Source organism: Montipora foliosa, chromosome 10 (genome assembly GCF_036669935.1).
Source record: "Montipora foliosa isolate CH-2021 chromosome 10, ASM3666993v2, whole genome shotgun sequence".
In the NCBI taxonomy this organism is placed as follows: Eukaryota; Metazoa; Cnidaria; class Anthozoa; order Scleractinia; family Acroporidae; genus Montipora; species Montipora foliosa.
The window spans coordinates 3,809,310-3,827,700 of NC_090878.1; the positions used below are offsets into that span (position 1 = coordinate 3,809,310).

The 18,391-nt window shown below is 40.6% G+C and overlaps 1 protein-coding gene across 3 annotated transcripts in view; it reads right to left on the minus strand.

Annotated features, from left to right (window-relative positions):
* The window catches only part of LOC137973068 (trichohyalin-like), a 29,327-nt gene continuing 10,936 nt past the window's right edge, over window positions 1–18,391 (minus strand). For 2 of the 3 annotated variants that reach the window (XM_068819798.1, XM_068819799.1), the window contains exons 11-19: window positions 17,614–17,803; window positions 14,654–14,985; window positions 11,353–11,708; window positions 7,045–9,226; window positions 6,796–6,899; window positions 6,099–6,135; window positions 4,603–4,710; window positions 3,707–3,757; window positions 1–2,784 (exon numbers count right to left, since the gene is read on the minus strand). In XM_068819798.1, coding sequence (XP_068675899.1) covers window positions 2,722–2,784; window positions 3,707–3,757; window positions 4,603–4,710; window positions 6,099–6,135; window positions 6,796–6,899; window positions 7,045–9,226; window positions 11,353–11,708; window positions 14,654–14,985; window positions 17,614–17,803 — 3,423 coding nt within the window. In that variant the 3' untranslated portion in view covers window positions 1–2,721. Of the gene's footprint in view, window positions 2,785–3,706; window positions 3,758–4,602; window positions 4,711–6,098; window positions 6,136–6,795; window positions 6,900–7,041; window positions 9,227–11,352; window positions 11,709–14,653; window positions 14,986–17,613; window positions 17,804–18,391 lie in introns of those variants that run through there. The other variant, XR_011117164.1, reaches the window with a different exon arrangement.

Genomic DNA, 18,391 nt, shown 5'->3' on the forward strand with positions numbered 1-18,391 from the left:
CCTCATACCCAAAGCAATAACAACTCCATCTATTTGGAACACTTATCGTTTATTGTCAAAAACAGCTGTTAAAGTTTTGAGCTTACATAAGACACCCGTTATAAAACGATAGAGCGGTTTTCAATTGAGTGTCGAAAGTAATCAGCGAATTGGTTTGGTTTTGCATTACTTCACTCAGTGATTGGTTCAAAGTTCTCGCGCCACTTTTTCAACCAATCAGAAGTGAAACCAAAAGCAATCGCGGCTTGCGCGTGCACATTTTCCCGCGCTTTGTGTCGGCTACGTGTAATTTACTTCGAGTTTTGATTGATTTACTGGATTGTCTCCGTCCTTTTTGATTGGCCAAAGTAATTACTTTGGTTTTGGTTTTACGACACTCGATTGAAACTCGCTCTATGAAAACACCGTTATCTCAGCTAGTTTGTATAGTATTTCCTATAAGAATAAGAAGAGCAGTCACATGCAATTGTTAAAGGGAATCCCACTCTCACAACAAATTTTTAACAAATGCGGGACTGAATTCTTGGAAACACACCTCACTTCAAATTTGTTCAGTGGAAACCTCTTTTGGCAGATTGCAATTCTGAAAAAGAATGTTTGATCATAAACGTAAAGGAGTTGGAAAAATTCCGAGTATGCTGAAATTTGACCTCACGATCGGCCGAGCACCGCCCGGACATACCACTGAGCTACAGGAAAAGATAAGAAGAATTGAAAAACGAAAATTGGCGATAATTAAGTTCTTTCTTCTGGAAAGTTGAAGCCCATTCTCCTTGAAACAACTCACGTTTTGCTTCTTGTAAGAGTGAAGAATCAGCATGTAACTGAACCAGATGTAATTCTTGACAAATGAACGCAGTGTAATAGGCAATATATTTACTCGCTAGATAACAAATACAAGTCTCCCATAGTATCCAAAAATAAAATGACGACATTCATTTTTCGATGTTGACTCGGAGATACTCGGAAAACATCCGAGTGCTCCCTTGCAGGAGTCGAACCTATAGCTACGACCTTCCGATTACTAGTTCGGATGCTCTACCACTGAGTCCTAGGAGACTCGTGGGAGCCGAGCCAAGCCGAGTCAAGATCGAAAAATAAATGTCTTCATTTCATTCAGCGAGGTTAACACCGAACATCTTTTTCAGTACAAACGCGTATATACAAAAATAGTTCCCAACTATAGCCCTGTGGGTAAAGATTACTTAAAGTATTGCTAAATTAATATATATCTCAATATGATAAATTTTACGCGGCAATTTGTCAACACGAGCTAACGCTAAAATTTCATTTTAGCTTTATTTCTAAGCTAATAAAACATCTGCTTCGAAAATCGTAAATGGTTCTATATTATTCTTGAAAATATTCAACGGTTGCTGAGTGTGTGTAGTTTTAACATTAAAAATTAAATGCATTAAGCGCCGTTATTAAAATAGTTCCTTATTAGGTAGTCCGCTTGACGAACATATTTCCGGTTGTCGTTTCTCTTAGTAGACAACCGGAAATACGTCTGCTACCCAGTCTTTTTATTAGGAGCCTGAGGTTTCAGACATTAGAGCGGGTTTCAATCAGGATCCATAAACCAAATAATCCATATCAAATCAAATATCCAATAAAAAAGGCCAAGACAATGGAGAGAACCAATCACATTTCAGTGTGAGGACGTTCTTGTAAGTTTCACTTTGCGCGGGAAATTGTATGCAAGCAAGTCAAGATTAATTTTGTTTCTTCCTGTAATTAGCTCATGTAACTGAAAATTTCTTTACTTCGATTTTTTTTCATTAATGAAAGTAAACAAAAAGTAGATAAAACAAGACACGCCAGTGATGACACTCAAAGAATATGTTTCGATTGTGTAGAATTAACACTTGCCACAAATATCATATAGCTCATTACTTCTGATAAAAAACATTAGGTTACTCACACACACAAACAGCATCACTGTAATCAAGTAAATGAATATTGTGCCAAAAATAATTTTGAAGTGAATTGAAAACGTTATGAAGTTTCAAAAGCAAAAAGGAGGCTCCTTACAATATTATTCACTGCTTTGTTGAGGTAACACGTTTGTTAGTCTTTTAAATAAGCACAAATGCTCACAGGTAATAAAGTATAGTATCACACAAAAGACGAATGAAAATAATATACCAAAAATGCAGGGAAATATTAAAGTACGACGCTGCCAAAGACGGGGATATCATTAACGATTGTAAAAGCCACGAGGCCTTTCGACAAATCACATGGTGTCGGCAAACCAACCAAAAGGCCTTTTTCGATATATTAAAATTCAGCATGGCGGCCCATTAAGAAAGTTGGAACTTGAAAAGGCGTCCGCCTACCAAACAACGCCTGCTCTGCAGGCTACTGTTCGCCATTCATGCGAGGCCTTAGTTGGCCAAAATAAACTTATTGATGTGTAGTGTAGCTGAAATTTAAACATTACGACTTAAATATCATTCAAGCTACTAACTTAGGTGAAGGTGAGAAAAGAGACATTGCCAACGTAAGGCTTTAGAATTCAACAGCTTCAGCATTCAACTGAATTTTCTGCGAGTATGCCGGCGTCATTACAGTCATGACAATCATTATGATTTCACATTTAGCTGTAGTGTACAACTGTTTGTCACTACAACCTATTGTGAAAAGGATTTCTGCTTTTAAAAATAAACTGATTCCTTTACTCGGCCCAAGGCTAGAATGTTGCAAGTGGTTCACTAAATGTCACTTTCCTCCCATTTTCTCGAACAATGATTTCATGGCTGAGGTCCGCTGCTGACGCTTTTCCTGCAAGGAAGATAAAATGAATATATGGACCTTCACATATTTCTCATAGAAACCTGCAGATCTCTCCCCTCCCGTAAATTTGCAGAGAAACGCAGCACCTAAGGTTCAAAGAAACCTTCAGAAGGTTTAAGGCGCAAGCGTTCACACTTGTGTCACGGCACGTAAGTGGAAATGCGAGCCTTTCTCCGTAATTCTTCAAGTCTTTTGTGATCGGCGAAAAATAACTGAAATGAAGGAATGATCCTTTGCTTTCTTGTTGAATTCATCGGTCACATGTCTATGCCGATAAAAAGCCCACTTTTCCAACAATATCATAGTAATTTCTCTCAAGAAAAAGCGGTTGCCAACTATTTCAGTGTTTAGCAATTCTGAGCCCCACTTTGTGTTCTCACGATGGGACTGGTGTGGGCCTAGAAAAGGCCACTTGGGAAAATACCATAATACTCTTTGTTTGTCCCCCCAAGCATAGTTTTTGTCTTCTCGTGGGACCATTTTAAGTCCCAAGAGAAACTGGAAACAATGCTTATGCAACTGAATTTGGGGGAACAAACAAAGAGTATTATGGTATTTTCCAAAACGGCCTATGGCGAAAAATGCAGGGAAATACAAACTAAAAAGACGCCTCTGTCTTAGCCTCCCTTCTATGCTCGTTCCAGTCGAACCGTTAGAATACAACGGTTTGACTGGAACGGTTTAATTTGGCCTAAGGGCAGGATACGCTGATTCATTATGGGTCCTGTAGGAGTTCACTTTCCATTTTTTGGAGGTAACTGTTTTTACATTTCATATAATAGAAAATAATTCTCACATGAACTACCTACTAGTAGCAGTTAGACTGCCTATGAAGAGATTGAAGTAGAAGTCCGAAAATGGCCTCAAGTTGAAGTTATATTTGTGAAAATACACTTAAAAGGAAACAAACCTTTTCCTCTTTCTCCTTTCTTTTTCTTTCGTCTTCTTGCTCACGTTTTCTCTGAAATAACAAAGAGAACATTCTTACACATTTTAATACTAAGGAAACAGAACTCGTCTGGACAATAGTGCATTGTATTGAATTTAGAAGCCTCGTTGTTTTTATTCAGCCGTTGAGTTTCCTACACTCCGTCTTGATCGCGTTTCGCAAATGATCTCGACAAGGCTGTAAAACACTGCAAATCGGACCGCCATCCTTCTGTTGAGTACCAAAGATAAAGGCTTCTGGTCGGCTTGTTCCAAACCAGAAAATTCGGGGATTGTGGTTAATCCATGGATCGAGAAGTGGGGTCTATAAATAACGTAAACACCCCAACCCGAAAATAGTAACATATCCCTTAAAGGGCTCCTCCACTCTAAGGAATAAGTTTAAACAGAAAGAAATTACGTTTCCATACAAATTTGTTCGAAATTTGTTTTAACAGAAGTGTTTATATCAGAAAAACTGAAGTTTAAAATCGCTTATTTTCACCTCCAAATTTCGCGAGCGCCACCATCTTGAATAATTGTGACGTTTTGCGGTTGCCTTATTGTTCCGACCCAAGAGAAGCTTTTGTCTGATAACAATAAGGCAACAGTTAACCGTCATGACTATTCAAGATAGCGGCGCCCGCGAAATTGAAAACAAAAAAAAGGCTAATTCAAACGCTTTCTTTGAAAAAAAAATACACTGGTTTGACTGTAAAGGTTATTTCCTGTCGTTTAAAGTTATTTTTTTTTGTTGAAGTGGAGGTTCCCTTAAACATTCTGAAATTATGACCAGCTCTTTAGATAAAATGGAAATGGCAAAAATCAGTTAAAGTGCACTGTTTTGTTGTCAGTGAATCGTTAATACTGAGACACTACCTGTAACAGAAATCTGTTCTCCTCTTCTTTGTGTTTACGTTCCAGCAAGAGTACTTCTCTCTCCTTTTGAAGTTCTTCTTCTCTTCGTCTTTCTTCTTCTTTCTCTAACTACAACGAAGGAATGAGAAGAAGGAGTTCGTCTACTACTACTACTACTACCACTACCACTACCACTGCCACTGCCACTGCCACTGCCACTGCCACTGCCACTGCCACTGCCACTGCCACTGCCACTACCACTACCACTACTACTACTACTACTACTACTACTACTACTACCACCACCACCACCACCAGCATTAACAAAATCTTCAAAGAAACGCGTGCAAGTAATTAGATGAATGCCTAATTTTGATACCCACCACGAAGTGTCCCGTTGATTCTACCTATAGAGTGTTTTCACGTGACGTCACGGGGGCCATGTTGGTGTCCCTAAACAATGGAACGCCGGCCATGTTGGTGTCCCCAACTGATCCTTCGGGAAAGCTCTATTGGCATGCAAACGTTTTCTTTCGTTTCGGTGGAAAAACAAGGGTACTGATCACGTGAGTGAAAGCACTCTATTTTAAGTGGCAGGGTTGGCATTATTTTTGGACTAGAGTACATGCAGCTGTCTATCTTTTCTTGATGAATAGAGTTTAGGGGACACCTTCTGACGTCGATTGTCTGTATTATGTAACACGAGCCTGGGGCCCGTTTCTCGAAGGTACCGAAACTTTACGGGCCATTTTCGGGTGTCACAATTCTCTCTGTATCTCAAGAACGGAGAGGATTTAAGTCGCTAAACTTCACAATCATTTTGCTTTTTGTTACCTTGAAAAAATGTCAAAACATCTGCTCTCTAGAACAAGCGGTTGACAGTTTCACAATTGCCTTTTCGGGCCCGAAAACTTTTCGGGACTTTCGAGAAACGGGCCCCTAATGTTGAAGTTGGGCAGAAGAGCAGGGGGTCGGTGTGACTTTTCATTAGCTGTGGTTACACTAGCCCTTTTACCCCATGGGTAAATCGCGCTTGCCCAAGGGCAAGGACGTTTTTGTTTCTAACCGCTTTCCGTAGACCGAAACTACCCTAGGGTATTTCCATGGATACATCAAAAAGTACAAAAGAACTTTCCATGACAGTTCCTGAACTGAAAAGTACGGTTTATCTGCTCACTGAGGTGGCTTAGCCAATCCATAAAGCAGAATTAACTTGCAACGTCAGTGAATTCATATCTAATTATATTTTACCCTGAGGGGAGTCTTTTACTGCGTTACTGCATCTCCAAGGGTAACATGAAACCTGAACTGAACCAAACCCAAGACATTTACCCACCGGAAGGCCCCAAACCCAAGGTGTGTGTAACCACAATTATTAGAGCATTTCTGGATGGACTTTGGTGACATCTTTGGACTTCGCCCTGTATCTCGCACGAATGCGAAGATCATTCCTTGCAAAACAAGTTCAGTCGAGTTCACAGTCACATTTGATTAACTTAGACCATAAAATAACTTACCTCGATCACACTCTTTTTCCTTTGGTCTGTGTTATCCCTGGGATCAATTAATAGAATTAATATGCAGCACAGGAGTTTTGGGCTTTCATACTTTTAAACTCGCGTTTTGCATTTATAATAAGCTGTATTAACATGCTGAAATTTTAACCAAGTGAGTCTTTGACGTCACTTTTCCCTGGATTCAACCCTCTGAGGTTCAATCGGTTAGCTCGTGAAATCCTAAAACTTACAATCAAAATAAACGGCCTCTGGATAAAAATCAATGCTCAAAATTTTGACAGTCAGGTGATAAGCAAACACACTTTCAAAATCTGAAGAAAAAAAGGAAGCAATTTTTTTTTATTATAAGGTAAAGGTAAAGTCTGCTTACGAGCCTAGAAGGCCCATCAGGCCAGCGCTTATCTCCGGTTTCTGTAGCATGAAGCGACTAGGAGTATTTCTACTCCCCCCTGGATGGGATGCCAGTCCATCGCAGGGTTACCCCCAGCATTAAATTCGCCGGTACCCATTTATACTCCTGGGTGGAGAGAGGCACCGTGGGAGTAAAGTGTCTTGCCCAAGAACACAACACAATGTCTCCGGCCAGGACCCGAACCCGGAACACTCGATCCGGAGTCGAGCGCACCGCGCCTTATAGGGGCACTTTAAATGGTCCAGATAAGTGCAAGGCCACTTCTCTCCTTCGTAAGCCACTTACTTTGCCTCGTTTCCATTAGGGACAGAATGCAACATTGTTTCCCAATGGGCAGCCATGGAATGAGTGAGAGAATCTCGATTCGATGAAGGATGCGGCTTTTTTACCTTTCAGAAGCAGAAAAAAAAAATACTATTACACCATTCTGTTTAACTACAGTTACATGAGGAAAAATGCAACAGGAGAAACATTACAAACTGCTAAACCTTTAGGAATCGTACAATCTTTTTAAAGGGTTCTGCTATTCAGTACCTGAATTTTATTAGGCAGTGGATTTCTTCTGATGTCACTCAAGCTCATTTCCTTCTTGCACGCCACGGATGGCTCAGACGTTTTCTTTTTTTCTTCCTCCAGTCGATGCCATTTTTCTCTTTCTTTAACCTCCTGCTTCACGGTTGCTTCACGCATGCGCTGTTCCTCAAGTTCTCTTTGAATTCTGCGATCGGAGATCGATGGCAATGCGCCGTCCACCGAATCAGTTTCATCGCGATTGGAAGAAACCTTATACAACACCGGATGCGAGCCCAGATCGTCATTTCTCCCGTCTGTTTTCAAAGACAAATCACCTATACTTTTGGCCTTCAAGAAACCGCCTTCATTCGAAACTTTCTTTCCACCTCTAATGTCCTGGGCCTGCGATTCGTTAACAGCTACTCCATCAATGGCACAGGGTACGCGCTCTTTCATTCCACGGCGAGCGCTATCAAGATTTAGCGAAAATCGCTTTTTCCGCATGTCTTCTTTTGATTCCTTTGTACCTCCATTTTTTTCGAAAGTTGATTTCCTTAGCTTAACCCCACCGCTATCGAACCCTTCAGGAGTTTCCGAACAACGAGTGTCGCCTTGCAATTGAAAATCCGTTTGGTCATCAAAACTGGATGCGCGCCGTTTTGCAAGAGTACTCTCCTGACTGCTTTCTTCCAACGCTTTCAAAACACGCTGCTCTAAAATCAATTTGTGGGCTGCAAACGCTGTTCTCCGAGATAACGTGTCCTGCTTTTGCATCTCTTCCATCTCCTCTTTGTCTTTTTCTCGCTCTTCCGCCATCTTACGCTCAACATCTCTTTGCTTCTTCTTCTCCTCTTCCTTCGCCACCTTTGCACGCATTAGCTCCTCCGCTTCCTTTCGGTCCACTTCTTTTCTGATTCTCTCGAGATCTAGTCTCTGCGCCTCTCGTCTTCTACGTTCTTCTTCTTGCATTTGCCTAAAAAGTTCTTTTTCTTCTCTTCTCTTTCCATCAGCTTCTGTCTCATCTATCTTCAAAGAACTCTCAGCTCCGTTCTCGTTTCGCTGTTTTACCGCATCAATCCCACCTCCGACTGAAGATGTAGCCATTATCATTTCCATTTTAGACTGACTGATAGTTTCTTCTTCAATCTGCGATTGCAGTTCAGAGTTCTTGACACACGGAACACTCTTCTCAGGTTTAGATTTATGACGAAATTCCTTCGCTTTCAATTCTTCGGACTTCTTTTCAAATTTTTCGGTCTTCCTTTGCACGCTCGGAGGCTTAACCGAACTCTTCTTGTCCTTCAGTTTCGTTTCTTCGCTCATCTTGCCAAGACTTTTGCCATCCCCCTGTTGTTTTGCATGAATACGCCGCGCCAATTCCGCTTCCTTCCTTGTCTCTTCTTCTCTTTCTCGCTGTCGCTCGATTTCCAACTCGACAATGCTTTTCCGCTTTTCAGTCAAACGATTTAGTGCCGGTTTTCCTCCATCCTTCGCCCGTCTGATTACTGGCTGGTGATGCGATTGTGCGAGCGGCTGCGATTGCGACTGCGGCTTTGCCTGCGGTTGAGACGAGATTTCAAAGGGCTCCGAATGAGACACACTTTCTTCGGATGGTTTGATCGACTCAAACGAAACATCACTTTCGATCAAATCAACAACACTGCCTCTTTTAGTGGAAATGCGAACACCTTGGATATCTCCCTTATCCACATAATCACCTTTCTCGTCAAAAATCGGTGTTTGGATCAAATCTGTGCTTTGAAAAGCTGAAGGATGTTGATCCTTTTTCGCAGACTTAAATTTCTGTTTCGCGAGTTCGACTCTTTCCTTCTCTTTCATTCTCTCAATTTCAATGCGTGTTAAATCTTCTCTTAATCTCTGTTCTTCCAATTCTCGCTCAATAATTCTTCCAGCTTCTAATCTTGTTACTGGCACTTTCTTCTGTTCCTGTCCCTCTTGAGCCAGCGACATTTGATATTCAAGCTTTCTTCTCTCCTCTTCAAATGTCGTCTTTCTCTGTTCTGCGTTTCTTTGTGACTCTTCATCAAGTTTCTTCATTTCTTCACGAGCTTTTCGTTGCAGTTCTTCATTAAATTCCCTCTGCTTTGCTCTCTCCTCCTCTTTTCTCTTCTTTTCCGCCAAAACTAAAGGAATTAGCTCTTCCTGTGTCATACTGCTTGGCGATAAAGGTGGTTGAGCCTCCCTGGAAGATAAATTCATTCAAGTCAGAAGGAACTATTGTCTTTAGGATCTAAGGAAAATACCAATATATCAGTCTAGTTTCTAGCCTTCCGCGGAATTATGGCATTGACCCTTTCAATCCTGAAAGTGAGACAAATAGATTTTACTCTGTCCAAAACCAGACGATTTTGTTCGTGAATGGGGGCCGCTTCTTCTTTAGAGCGGTTTTCAATTGAGTGTCGAAAGCAATAAGCGAATTGCTTTGGTTTTGCATTTACTTCACTCAGTGATTGGTTCAAAGTTCTCGCGCCATTTTTTCAACCAATCAGAAGTGAAACCAAAACCAATCGTGGCTCGCGCGTGCACATTTTCCCGCGCTTTGTGTCGGCTACGTGAAATTACTTCGAGTTTTGATTGGTTCACTGGATTGTCTCCGTCCTTTTTGATTGGCCAAAGTAATTACTTTGGTTTTGGTTTTACGACACTCGATTGAAACTCGCTCTAAAGAAGATTTCTTTGGTCTCTTTCGTTGCTGCAATTTTAACCTTAAAACGGCTGTCTTTGTGTTGGTCAATTTATCTTATCGACCAGTTGATACCAAATTCTACTTTTTCACACTCGATACAGTACCATAACTGAAATCCCTTTGACCCGAAAAGATTACAAACGCGAGGTGTTTTAGTGACCGCGTTCTTTTCTAAAAATGTCTAAAGGTTGCGTCATTCCAGCGCTTAATGTCTTCTCTATCCAACATGAAAGACAGTTGTACTTGATCCTTGCGATAGAAAGTTTCAAGTGAGAAGATTTTCCTTAGTATTCGAGAGATCCTAGCACTAGAGAGAAAAATAGACAGTTTAAGTAGGCGACATCGGAATGATCAGCCAAACTGAACGTTACTTCGAAATTCAAATTTGCGATATCTATAGCTTCCGGCGATTATTTCATCTCGTTAAGAGAATAAAGGCGAACCATTCAATAACTAGACTGGCGCAAACAGTTTTGAAGTAAACATTTTAAGATAGAAGATGAAAGATTTACGGATGCATGCTCGCGTTTTCGTCAAAACCTTAAATTTGGTTGTTTCTCTGTTGCCATTCGCAGTCTACGGAAAAATACTCTTTAGTGGGTGAAGTAAAATTTGCTTCCCTCGTTAAGCCAATGGTGTAGGCTGAGGCCGCATTTCCGTAGCCCTAGGTCTTTCGCGTTGGTTTGCACTGGCAAAAGCATAAGCACAAGTATAATACGCAGATTTTCTTGTTGTTGATTCTCGTCTGAGTTTGCGTTTGTTGTTTGTACTAATGCTTGTGTCGTTTGTGCAAACCATCCTTTACGAAACATTGCAGGGGCCTGGGCCCGGTTGTTCAAAACCCGATTAACGCTAATCCCAGATTACAAATTAACCAAGAAGTTTATTTCTCTACTCCCAAATGCTTTTCAACGCTGACATTTGGCAAAGCTTTACATTAGAAGAAGTAAATCTTGAAAAACAACATAAGCAAAAGAAACTTTCACCAAAAAGCTGAAAACATGAAACAAAAGTTTAAGCTAATCCTGGATTAAGTTAATCGGCTTTCGAACAACCGGGCCCTGGTGATTAGCTGATTCAACAATGAGAGCCCTTTTCGCTTCGGAAACCGAATGGAAAAACATGTTTTATACTCTCTAAAATTTTCGTCCTATGTTAGCTTCCTTTTAGGCTTGTTTAAGAGAAAAAGGGCATAGTCACTATGAGAAAATGTGTGAGAACCCGCTGGCATCCAAACAACATTGAACTTTGAAACTCATAATGAAACTTAAAATCTCGTGACAGGCAGTAACAAAAAAAAAACAAAACGAGAAGACACGACACAAGAACAGCTCGAAATAATTTGCGCTTATACTGTGAACATCAGTGGAAAATGCTGTGAATACGCCATATGTGAAGGTAATTCTATTCCAAAGAAGGAAAGGTTATATGCGGTGGAAACTCGGTTAAGTTAGGCACCAGGAATCCCAAACAAGAGCGAATTGCAACAGACAACACTACTCAAATTTTCATAAATTTTCATCTTATCCAATGGCAAATGTCCCATAACCCAAGAAAGCGTCAGTTTCGGTATCTATCTTGATTTTCTTTTCCATTGATTACACTCCTAATGGAACACATACCCATTACAGTAGCTGCTCTCGCTTTGGAATGATTCCTCGTCATCTCCAAGTTTAACAGAGACGTCAGCCATTGAGGCAACCGCTGAGGACTGCACCGTAGATTCAGAGTTAACTTCCACCAATCCCTCCACAGGAATGTCAAAAGAGGTCGATGAACGTCCGGGGGCGACGTCCTTACCTGGTTGGTCCGAATTATTAACAGATTTTTCCAATCCGACGTTCTTGGATTGATCGATACGAGAGTCTTTTGTAGCCGCTATTAAAAGAGAGTTAGATTTTTCGTCATCAGTCCTGTTTTCAGAATGAGGGGGACTGTCCAAAGATGAGCCATTCATAAAGAGGTAGTTCTTGTTTTCCTGACAAAAAAAAAGAATGTAATGTTAGCGAGTGAAATAGACGTGTGGGAAAAGTAACGAGCCGCCCATGCGTGTTAAGCCACCATCCACGCAAACGCGAGTGCGCGAGACTGTTAACACCTTGGTACACCACCGTTATACATTCCTGCGTTTACTTTTTCGGCGTTTTTTGCGGGACAGGTGGCGAACGCTGCCGATTTTGAGCACTAAAACGGCAACAAACCCACTTACGTGAAAACTGGGTGGGGAGGGTTTTGACAAGATGGACGCTGTTTCATTGCCTGGGCAACAACATGGCCAATAAGGCATCGTATATAAACCTTAATTGAAACTTACACAGCTACAAAATGTAATTGGGCAGCCTTAAGGAGGCTTGAAAGAGTTTCAACACTTAGAACACTGTTTAGATCGAATAACGCTACAACACTGTATCACGTAACAACAATTTTATGGTACCATATGAAACAACGATTATTTCCAAACAAGATGTGATCATTATTGTGATGTAATAAGTGACCTTGGCAACGGGAAAGCCCAGCAAAAATACCATATATTTTGGATGTAGTTGCTCATGTCTCAAAAACTAACTCGGTGACCCCCCTTTTTTATTGCTGAAAAGTGATTAGAAAAACATGGCTGTTGATCACGTGAGTGAAAAAGAACAATATCAGCTTACAACCGAGAATGAGTGAACCAATCTGAAGCCAGTTGCTCGAAGCCAAGTTAGCGCTAACCGTTGGTTAAGAGGTATCAAAACTCATAGGTTTCCATGGTATTTAATGCTGGTTAGGGATAATCATGCTTCGAGCAACCCGGCCTCTAAGCTAGAAATGCAATATCCGAGATCGAAAATTTAATAAATAGACTGGCTCAACGCGACACTTCGTGTTGGATATCAAAATTGGGCGTGCATCTAATTACGAGTGTTCCTGGAAATGAGTGCTGAATAGTCACAGTCAAGTGATAATACTTTACTATGACTTTAACAGAGTTTGCATTTTAATTTCTGGTTTTGAATTGATTTAACCATTTTAAAATTAGGTCCGAGTCAAAACCAAATGTTTCCCAACTTAATTACACGTTTGCACGGGTTATTTTTCTCCTGCACGTGCATTTTTTCCTATTCAGAGTGCCGTAATTGGTGCATTCGTCATGGCGGTCTTAAACGCCAGTGTGCCTTCTTTTTCGTTTCCATAGAAACCCACGTTGAACAACTGCGACTCACAAAAATTAAAAACTCGACAAACTGAAAACGTTTTTTAAAGCAAAGGGAAATGCGCTTAGTAACGCGTAGCCTGGGTGATACTTTGGCCAGTCTGCACGTCAACTCACGTACCAATGTTGATACTTTTACAAAAGCAACCCTCCACATATTGGTTTGATGCAAAAGCGGTATTAGGTATGTGAGCTTTAATAATATTCATTTCTAACACACGTCAGTTGTTATTTCAAATTAACTTCAAGTTCCACACTGCTTAAAACAAAAAAGCCACGAGCCTGTCGATTTTAAAGCATTCTGTGTGGAAGTTAAAAACCACTGAATGAACGGGTCGGCTAACATTTAAACATATCCGTCCATAGAGAAGTTCTTTGTCTGATACAATACTGATGTGCAATATTCTTACATTTGCATTGTTCTGGGATAACTTTTTTGGCGTTTGCTTTTCAAATTTCAAGTGTAAACTATTATGTGAAGATAATTATACCGCATCACGCAATTAATGAACACAATTTGAAATGTCTTTTATCTCGTCCTAGAAATGTTAGTGTTATGGCTGTCTTGAGGACAAACATTAGCGTAGGCATTAGTGTTCATCCTCTCGTTGCTCTTTAGAAAAATAGTTCAAGGAAACTCAATAAGTGAGGACACCGCAAAGTGCTACACTTTAAAATATTTCAAACGACGACTAGTAGTGTTTGCAAAGGTGAATCAACAACGATAATTTGAACAACAGTTTTTTTGCGTTTTTCAAGAGTTTGTATAAAACTGAAATAGATAAAGATTCAATGCAATTTCCGTACAGTTATAATTAGAGATCTTTACGTCCAGGGGTATCAAGGACTTTAAACGGCAATTCTAGGTTTGGTGTTTAAGGTTGAGGCAGTTTACACGTTTTGATTTAAGTAAACAACAACCGAGTGCATGAGCACCGACATTGATTTTCCTCAAAACACAGCCTTAAGATCAAGAAAATCAATAAAAACTTACTAGCTTTCGTTGCAATTAGATGAAGCATGATAGGTAAAAATAAGTGCTTTTGTAGATGACCAATATACTCATACGTCAAACGACATACATTCGAGACCCTCAAAAGTTGAGGTAAATTGGGATTTGCGTGGAAAGCGACCTTTTGCCGCCGATGCCGCCGAACAAGGAGAAGTCGAACAAGTACCAAGACGCCAGATGAAAGCAGGATCTTGGCCCCGTTTTACAAGTACGAGGAAGCAGAGACATTTTCAGTTTCTCTCCCCTTAGAAGGGATTAGAGTCACAAAATTCGAAATCCATCATAGCGCCACCTCGTGCAACACTACATCACTAGCATTAATTTAATATTGATACAGCTGCGTCATACGCAGAGACAGCGCGACGCGTGAAGGTAGTGATTCTGGGAGGCACCACCACAATAGACATAAAAGCTGTCTACATGGAAACCTGGCTGAACAGTCCGCGCCAACCATCGCGCCGTCACAGTGTAATATACTCAACCAAACAAAGCGTCAAAAAATAACAAGAAGTTCACGAACGTTCTAGAATCGCTGGAGGTTAGAGCCTGAAAAAAATGAAATCAATTCTACACGAGATTGTCTTCGCATATTCGGCCACTTAGCATACTGAATACTGGAGCTAATATACAAAATAGGAACAGAAATTACTTTGCACAAACTCACAAAGCAGTTTTCAACTATGAAAACACCAATTTTTTTTTCCAAAATACAACTTACCGAAACGACGTGATCCATCACTCTCTCCACCTTGTCTTTGTCGTAGCTCGTCTGGGCTTCTTGTTCCTCCCTCGATGCTTCGCTTCCACAGATGTTGAAAATACCGTCGTTGTTATTTTCTGTGTCAACAGAATTCAAATCCTTTGGTTTGATCTCCGCGTTGCTTTTGCCATTAATGTCTGAAGAAATAGTTGATGACATTGCTGAAGTGTTCGTGAACGACTGGATGTGACTTAGTTCGTTGGCTACTTGATCTTGGTCAAACTGGGGTTGTTTTGTATTTTGCGACACATCTGTCGTTGTGTGGTCCTCCGATATTGCCACTCCAAAATCTGTTGACATGGTAAATGTAACGCAATAGAGCAGTTTTCAAATGATTGTCGAAACTAATAACGTGATTGCAATTACTACACTTGGTGATTGCTTTTAAAATCTCGCACCAGTTTATCAACCAATGAAACAGAAACCCACAACCAATCGCGACTTGCACGCGCGATTTTTCCCGCGCTTTGAGCAAGTTACATGGAACTGCTACGAATATGGATTGGTTCACTGCGGTGTTTCCACCTGCTGCGATTGGAGAACTTCCAGCCTCAGCTCCCAAATTAGACGTTCTTTTGAAAAAAGAAGTGTACTTGGAAAATCTCCAAGTGCTCCGAACATCAATCAAGCTTATAACCTATGTGGTACACTACGGAGCAATACGAGGATACCCCGGTAAAACGTTGGCTGATAGACGCCCTGCGTACTGCTTGAAATGAAATGCGGTGAACGGTGAAATGAAAAGTTGGTGAATGCAAAGCCATGAGAGTGAATTGAGTTTTGTATTGATCGATGGTGACTTGGGCAAACTGCACGTCAAGCATTGTACCACAATCGTTGGCATCTAATTCTAATTGCCCCGTTCAGGATAATTTCACGTTTAAAAATGAGGCAAGGATGCACTTCAATGCAAACGCTGACTCTGCGAGGGGACACTTCGTGACGCTTATTGAAATCAGCATGCATTTCAAACGTTGACGCTCTGAATTCTTCAGTAGAGCGCTGGCCATTTACAAACGTTTCCAATAATACCTAAGTAACATTCTTTATGAGGTGTGGTTGCTTTTCGTGTGGCTGCATTGATAACCACGATAACGATAGCAGCTCGACGAGAACTTGCAAAGAAGTCTGTAAACATTCCAGGATTAAAAAGGGCTTGAATATATGACCTGGCGATTGCTCTCAGTACAAGGCTCTGCCACTGAGCCACTCAAGCCATCTGGGCGCTGGTCAATTGTGAGCTTATGTTCTACCTCCCGTGAGATAGAAATAAAGGAGCAAGTTAAGAGGGAAATAGTCTTAAAGCAGCACTGCAGTATTATGACGTAAATAAACTTCTACTAATGAAAAGTTACTGCATGCAGGCCTCTATAAATCCAGTTTATTCCAGCTCCGATCGTCCATGTCTTTTCCCATAGAATTGTGTGATCAACAATTGGCATTTAGGAATCCCGCTAACAGGCATTACGTCACTGGGCCACGCTTCAACGACCACGAAACAAAACAAGCGTGGAAACTAAAAGCCTAATAAATCTTAGAGTTTCGCACTGGATATCACGCTACAACGTCCACTAACATCACAACAACACAGACAAACCGGTGTTCAAAAGCACCTAAAATGCTGGGCCCCTGTTGGCCGGCAGTGTGGGCTCAAAGTTTTCCTGTAAAAGGTTCCTTTGAAAATATAGAAGAACGTCCTAGGCATTCTAGCGAGCAGTATACTGCACGCTTGTCTCTTTGAACCAGAGTTAGCAGTTAGAGTAGTAACTCTGCTTGGACCAAGAAGTTAGACTAGCGGCACTGCTTGAACTATGTTAAGAGGTCTAGCTGACAAGAATCTGCAGAAGCGCATCCCAAATACAGTTCCTTTACCGAGCAAGTCCGCGGCGTCATTACCAGTAAATTCAACATTTTCTTTACAGACGAACGTTCTTTTTAACTCAGTTCACGATGAGTGCGCAAGAATACGAAAACTCAACTGGCAACATTGAATAACCATCTATTTTTCTTCGCTTAATATTTGCAACGAAGAAACATGCTGCTTACACTTCTCCGACTATGGTTTACAATACGTTGACGAGACGGTATCGTTGAGATGACGCTAACAAGAAAATATTACACTTTCCGTGAAGAATATTCGACTAATTGGAAACAATTTTGAACTGAGGCTTCAAGTCCCTTTTGAGGTCACAAAAAATTTGCTATTGGCCCGGGGACAGAATTAACCTTATAAAAAAAGGAATGGGCGTGAACTAAAACATCCCAAATTTAACTCCCTCTAAATATTGGCCAACATAAAATCGGGAAACTTAAATTGAATGAGAATATCCCTAAAGAAGCTATTTAAGTCGGCAAAAATGGCAGATGCCAAATAGGCATATCTGAAAGCAATCGTTGATTTCGCGCATATCTCGCGCCCGCTTAAAATTTACGTATTTCTACGCAATAACTGAAAAGAGGATTTTATCCTTGAACAAAATAAACAAATTGTTAGCAAGAACTAATTGCTGATCGCATTTGTGAGCGATAATTTTGCAGAGGATACAAAAAGCAAACCACGAAAATAATTTTTGGCAATCAATGCTTGTTGTTGATAAAATACCAATATGTTTTTTGAAAAATTTCTGTAACAAATAACCAATCTACGTATTATGGTTTGTGAACGACGACCCCAATTATCGATTGAATAATTTCGGAAATATGTTGGTTATGAACGACAGATGGGTTCTCTTAGTTCGTGTTGGTTATATTGAATGATCGCATTTTGCTTCCGCCAATATTAAATTATTTCAATACTTTCGAAAAGAAAGCTAAACAATTGAAACATCGACTACAATTAAGATCAGGATTAGCTTACGGTTTGTTTCCCCAAATCATGCAAACTATCCGCAAATTACGCATACAATTCTCGAAATTACCGCTTAAATCACAATCTTTGATCCAAAATTTCTGTATTTCGATGTCCCTGTGGTCCGAAAGCGGGTCCCTGTGCAGATGACTTGCGCCTAGGAAGACGTCTTTACCGGTGGGTTGTCGCTTTAACAGAAAACTACGATCGAATGGTTTGAAACTCTCTCTCTTTGACTTGTCCTTCAATTGTTGTAGGGTCTGCGGAACAAATGCAAATATTGTAAAAATGTCAGCATGCTAATGTGACATGTTGTCAAGGATGCTTGACTGGTCAACAGAGTATTATCAATCAGACAAGATAGCCTCCATTAGAGAAATCGGGAAATGACGTTAAAGAATGAGAAAAATTAGAAAGCGATCGTTTTAAACTTTCGGACTTACGTTACATGTAGTTAATTCTTTGGGGTGAAACTCAGATCCTGAGGAATACGCTGGAACACTCAAGGGTTTTATATACATCTCTTTTAAAGTCCGAACACATTCTAGATTTTTCGCCTTCAAATGATCCAGTCTTAAGTCTATGAAATACTCGATTCGTCAAATTGAAGGTTACTAGTAAAACGACCACCTCTTGAATCCCTTTCCGCCCCCGGGAATTTGAACTTTTGAAGATTGGATCGTTCAAATTCCCGCCCCCTCGGGCCAAAATGGTGTTCAAATGCCCTACCCTACAGTCGGATTACTTACGCTACTAAAGAACAATCGTTGTAGGTTCCTGTCGTTTTAATAAAGACCTTTTTTGTAAGCCAATCGCTCACGAATGCTATATCTCTTCCTTTCAACTCT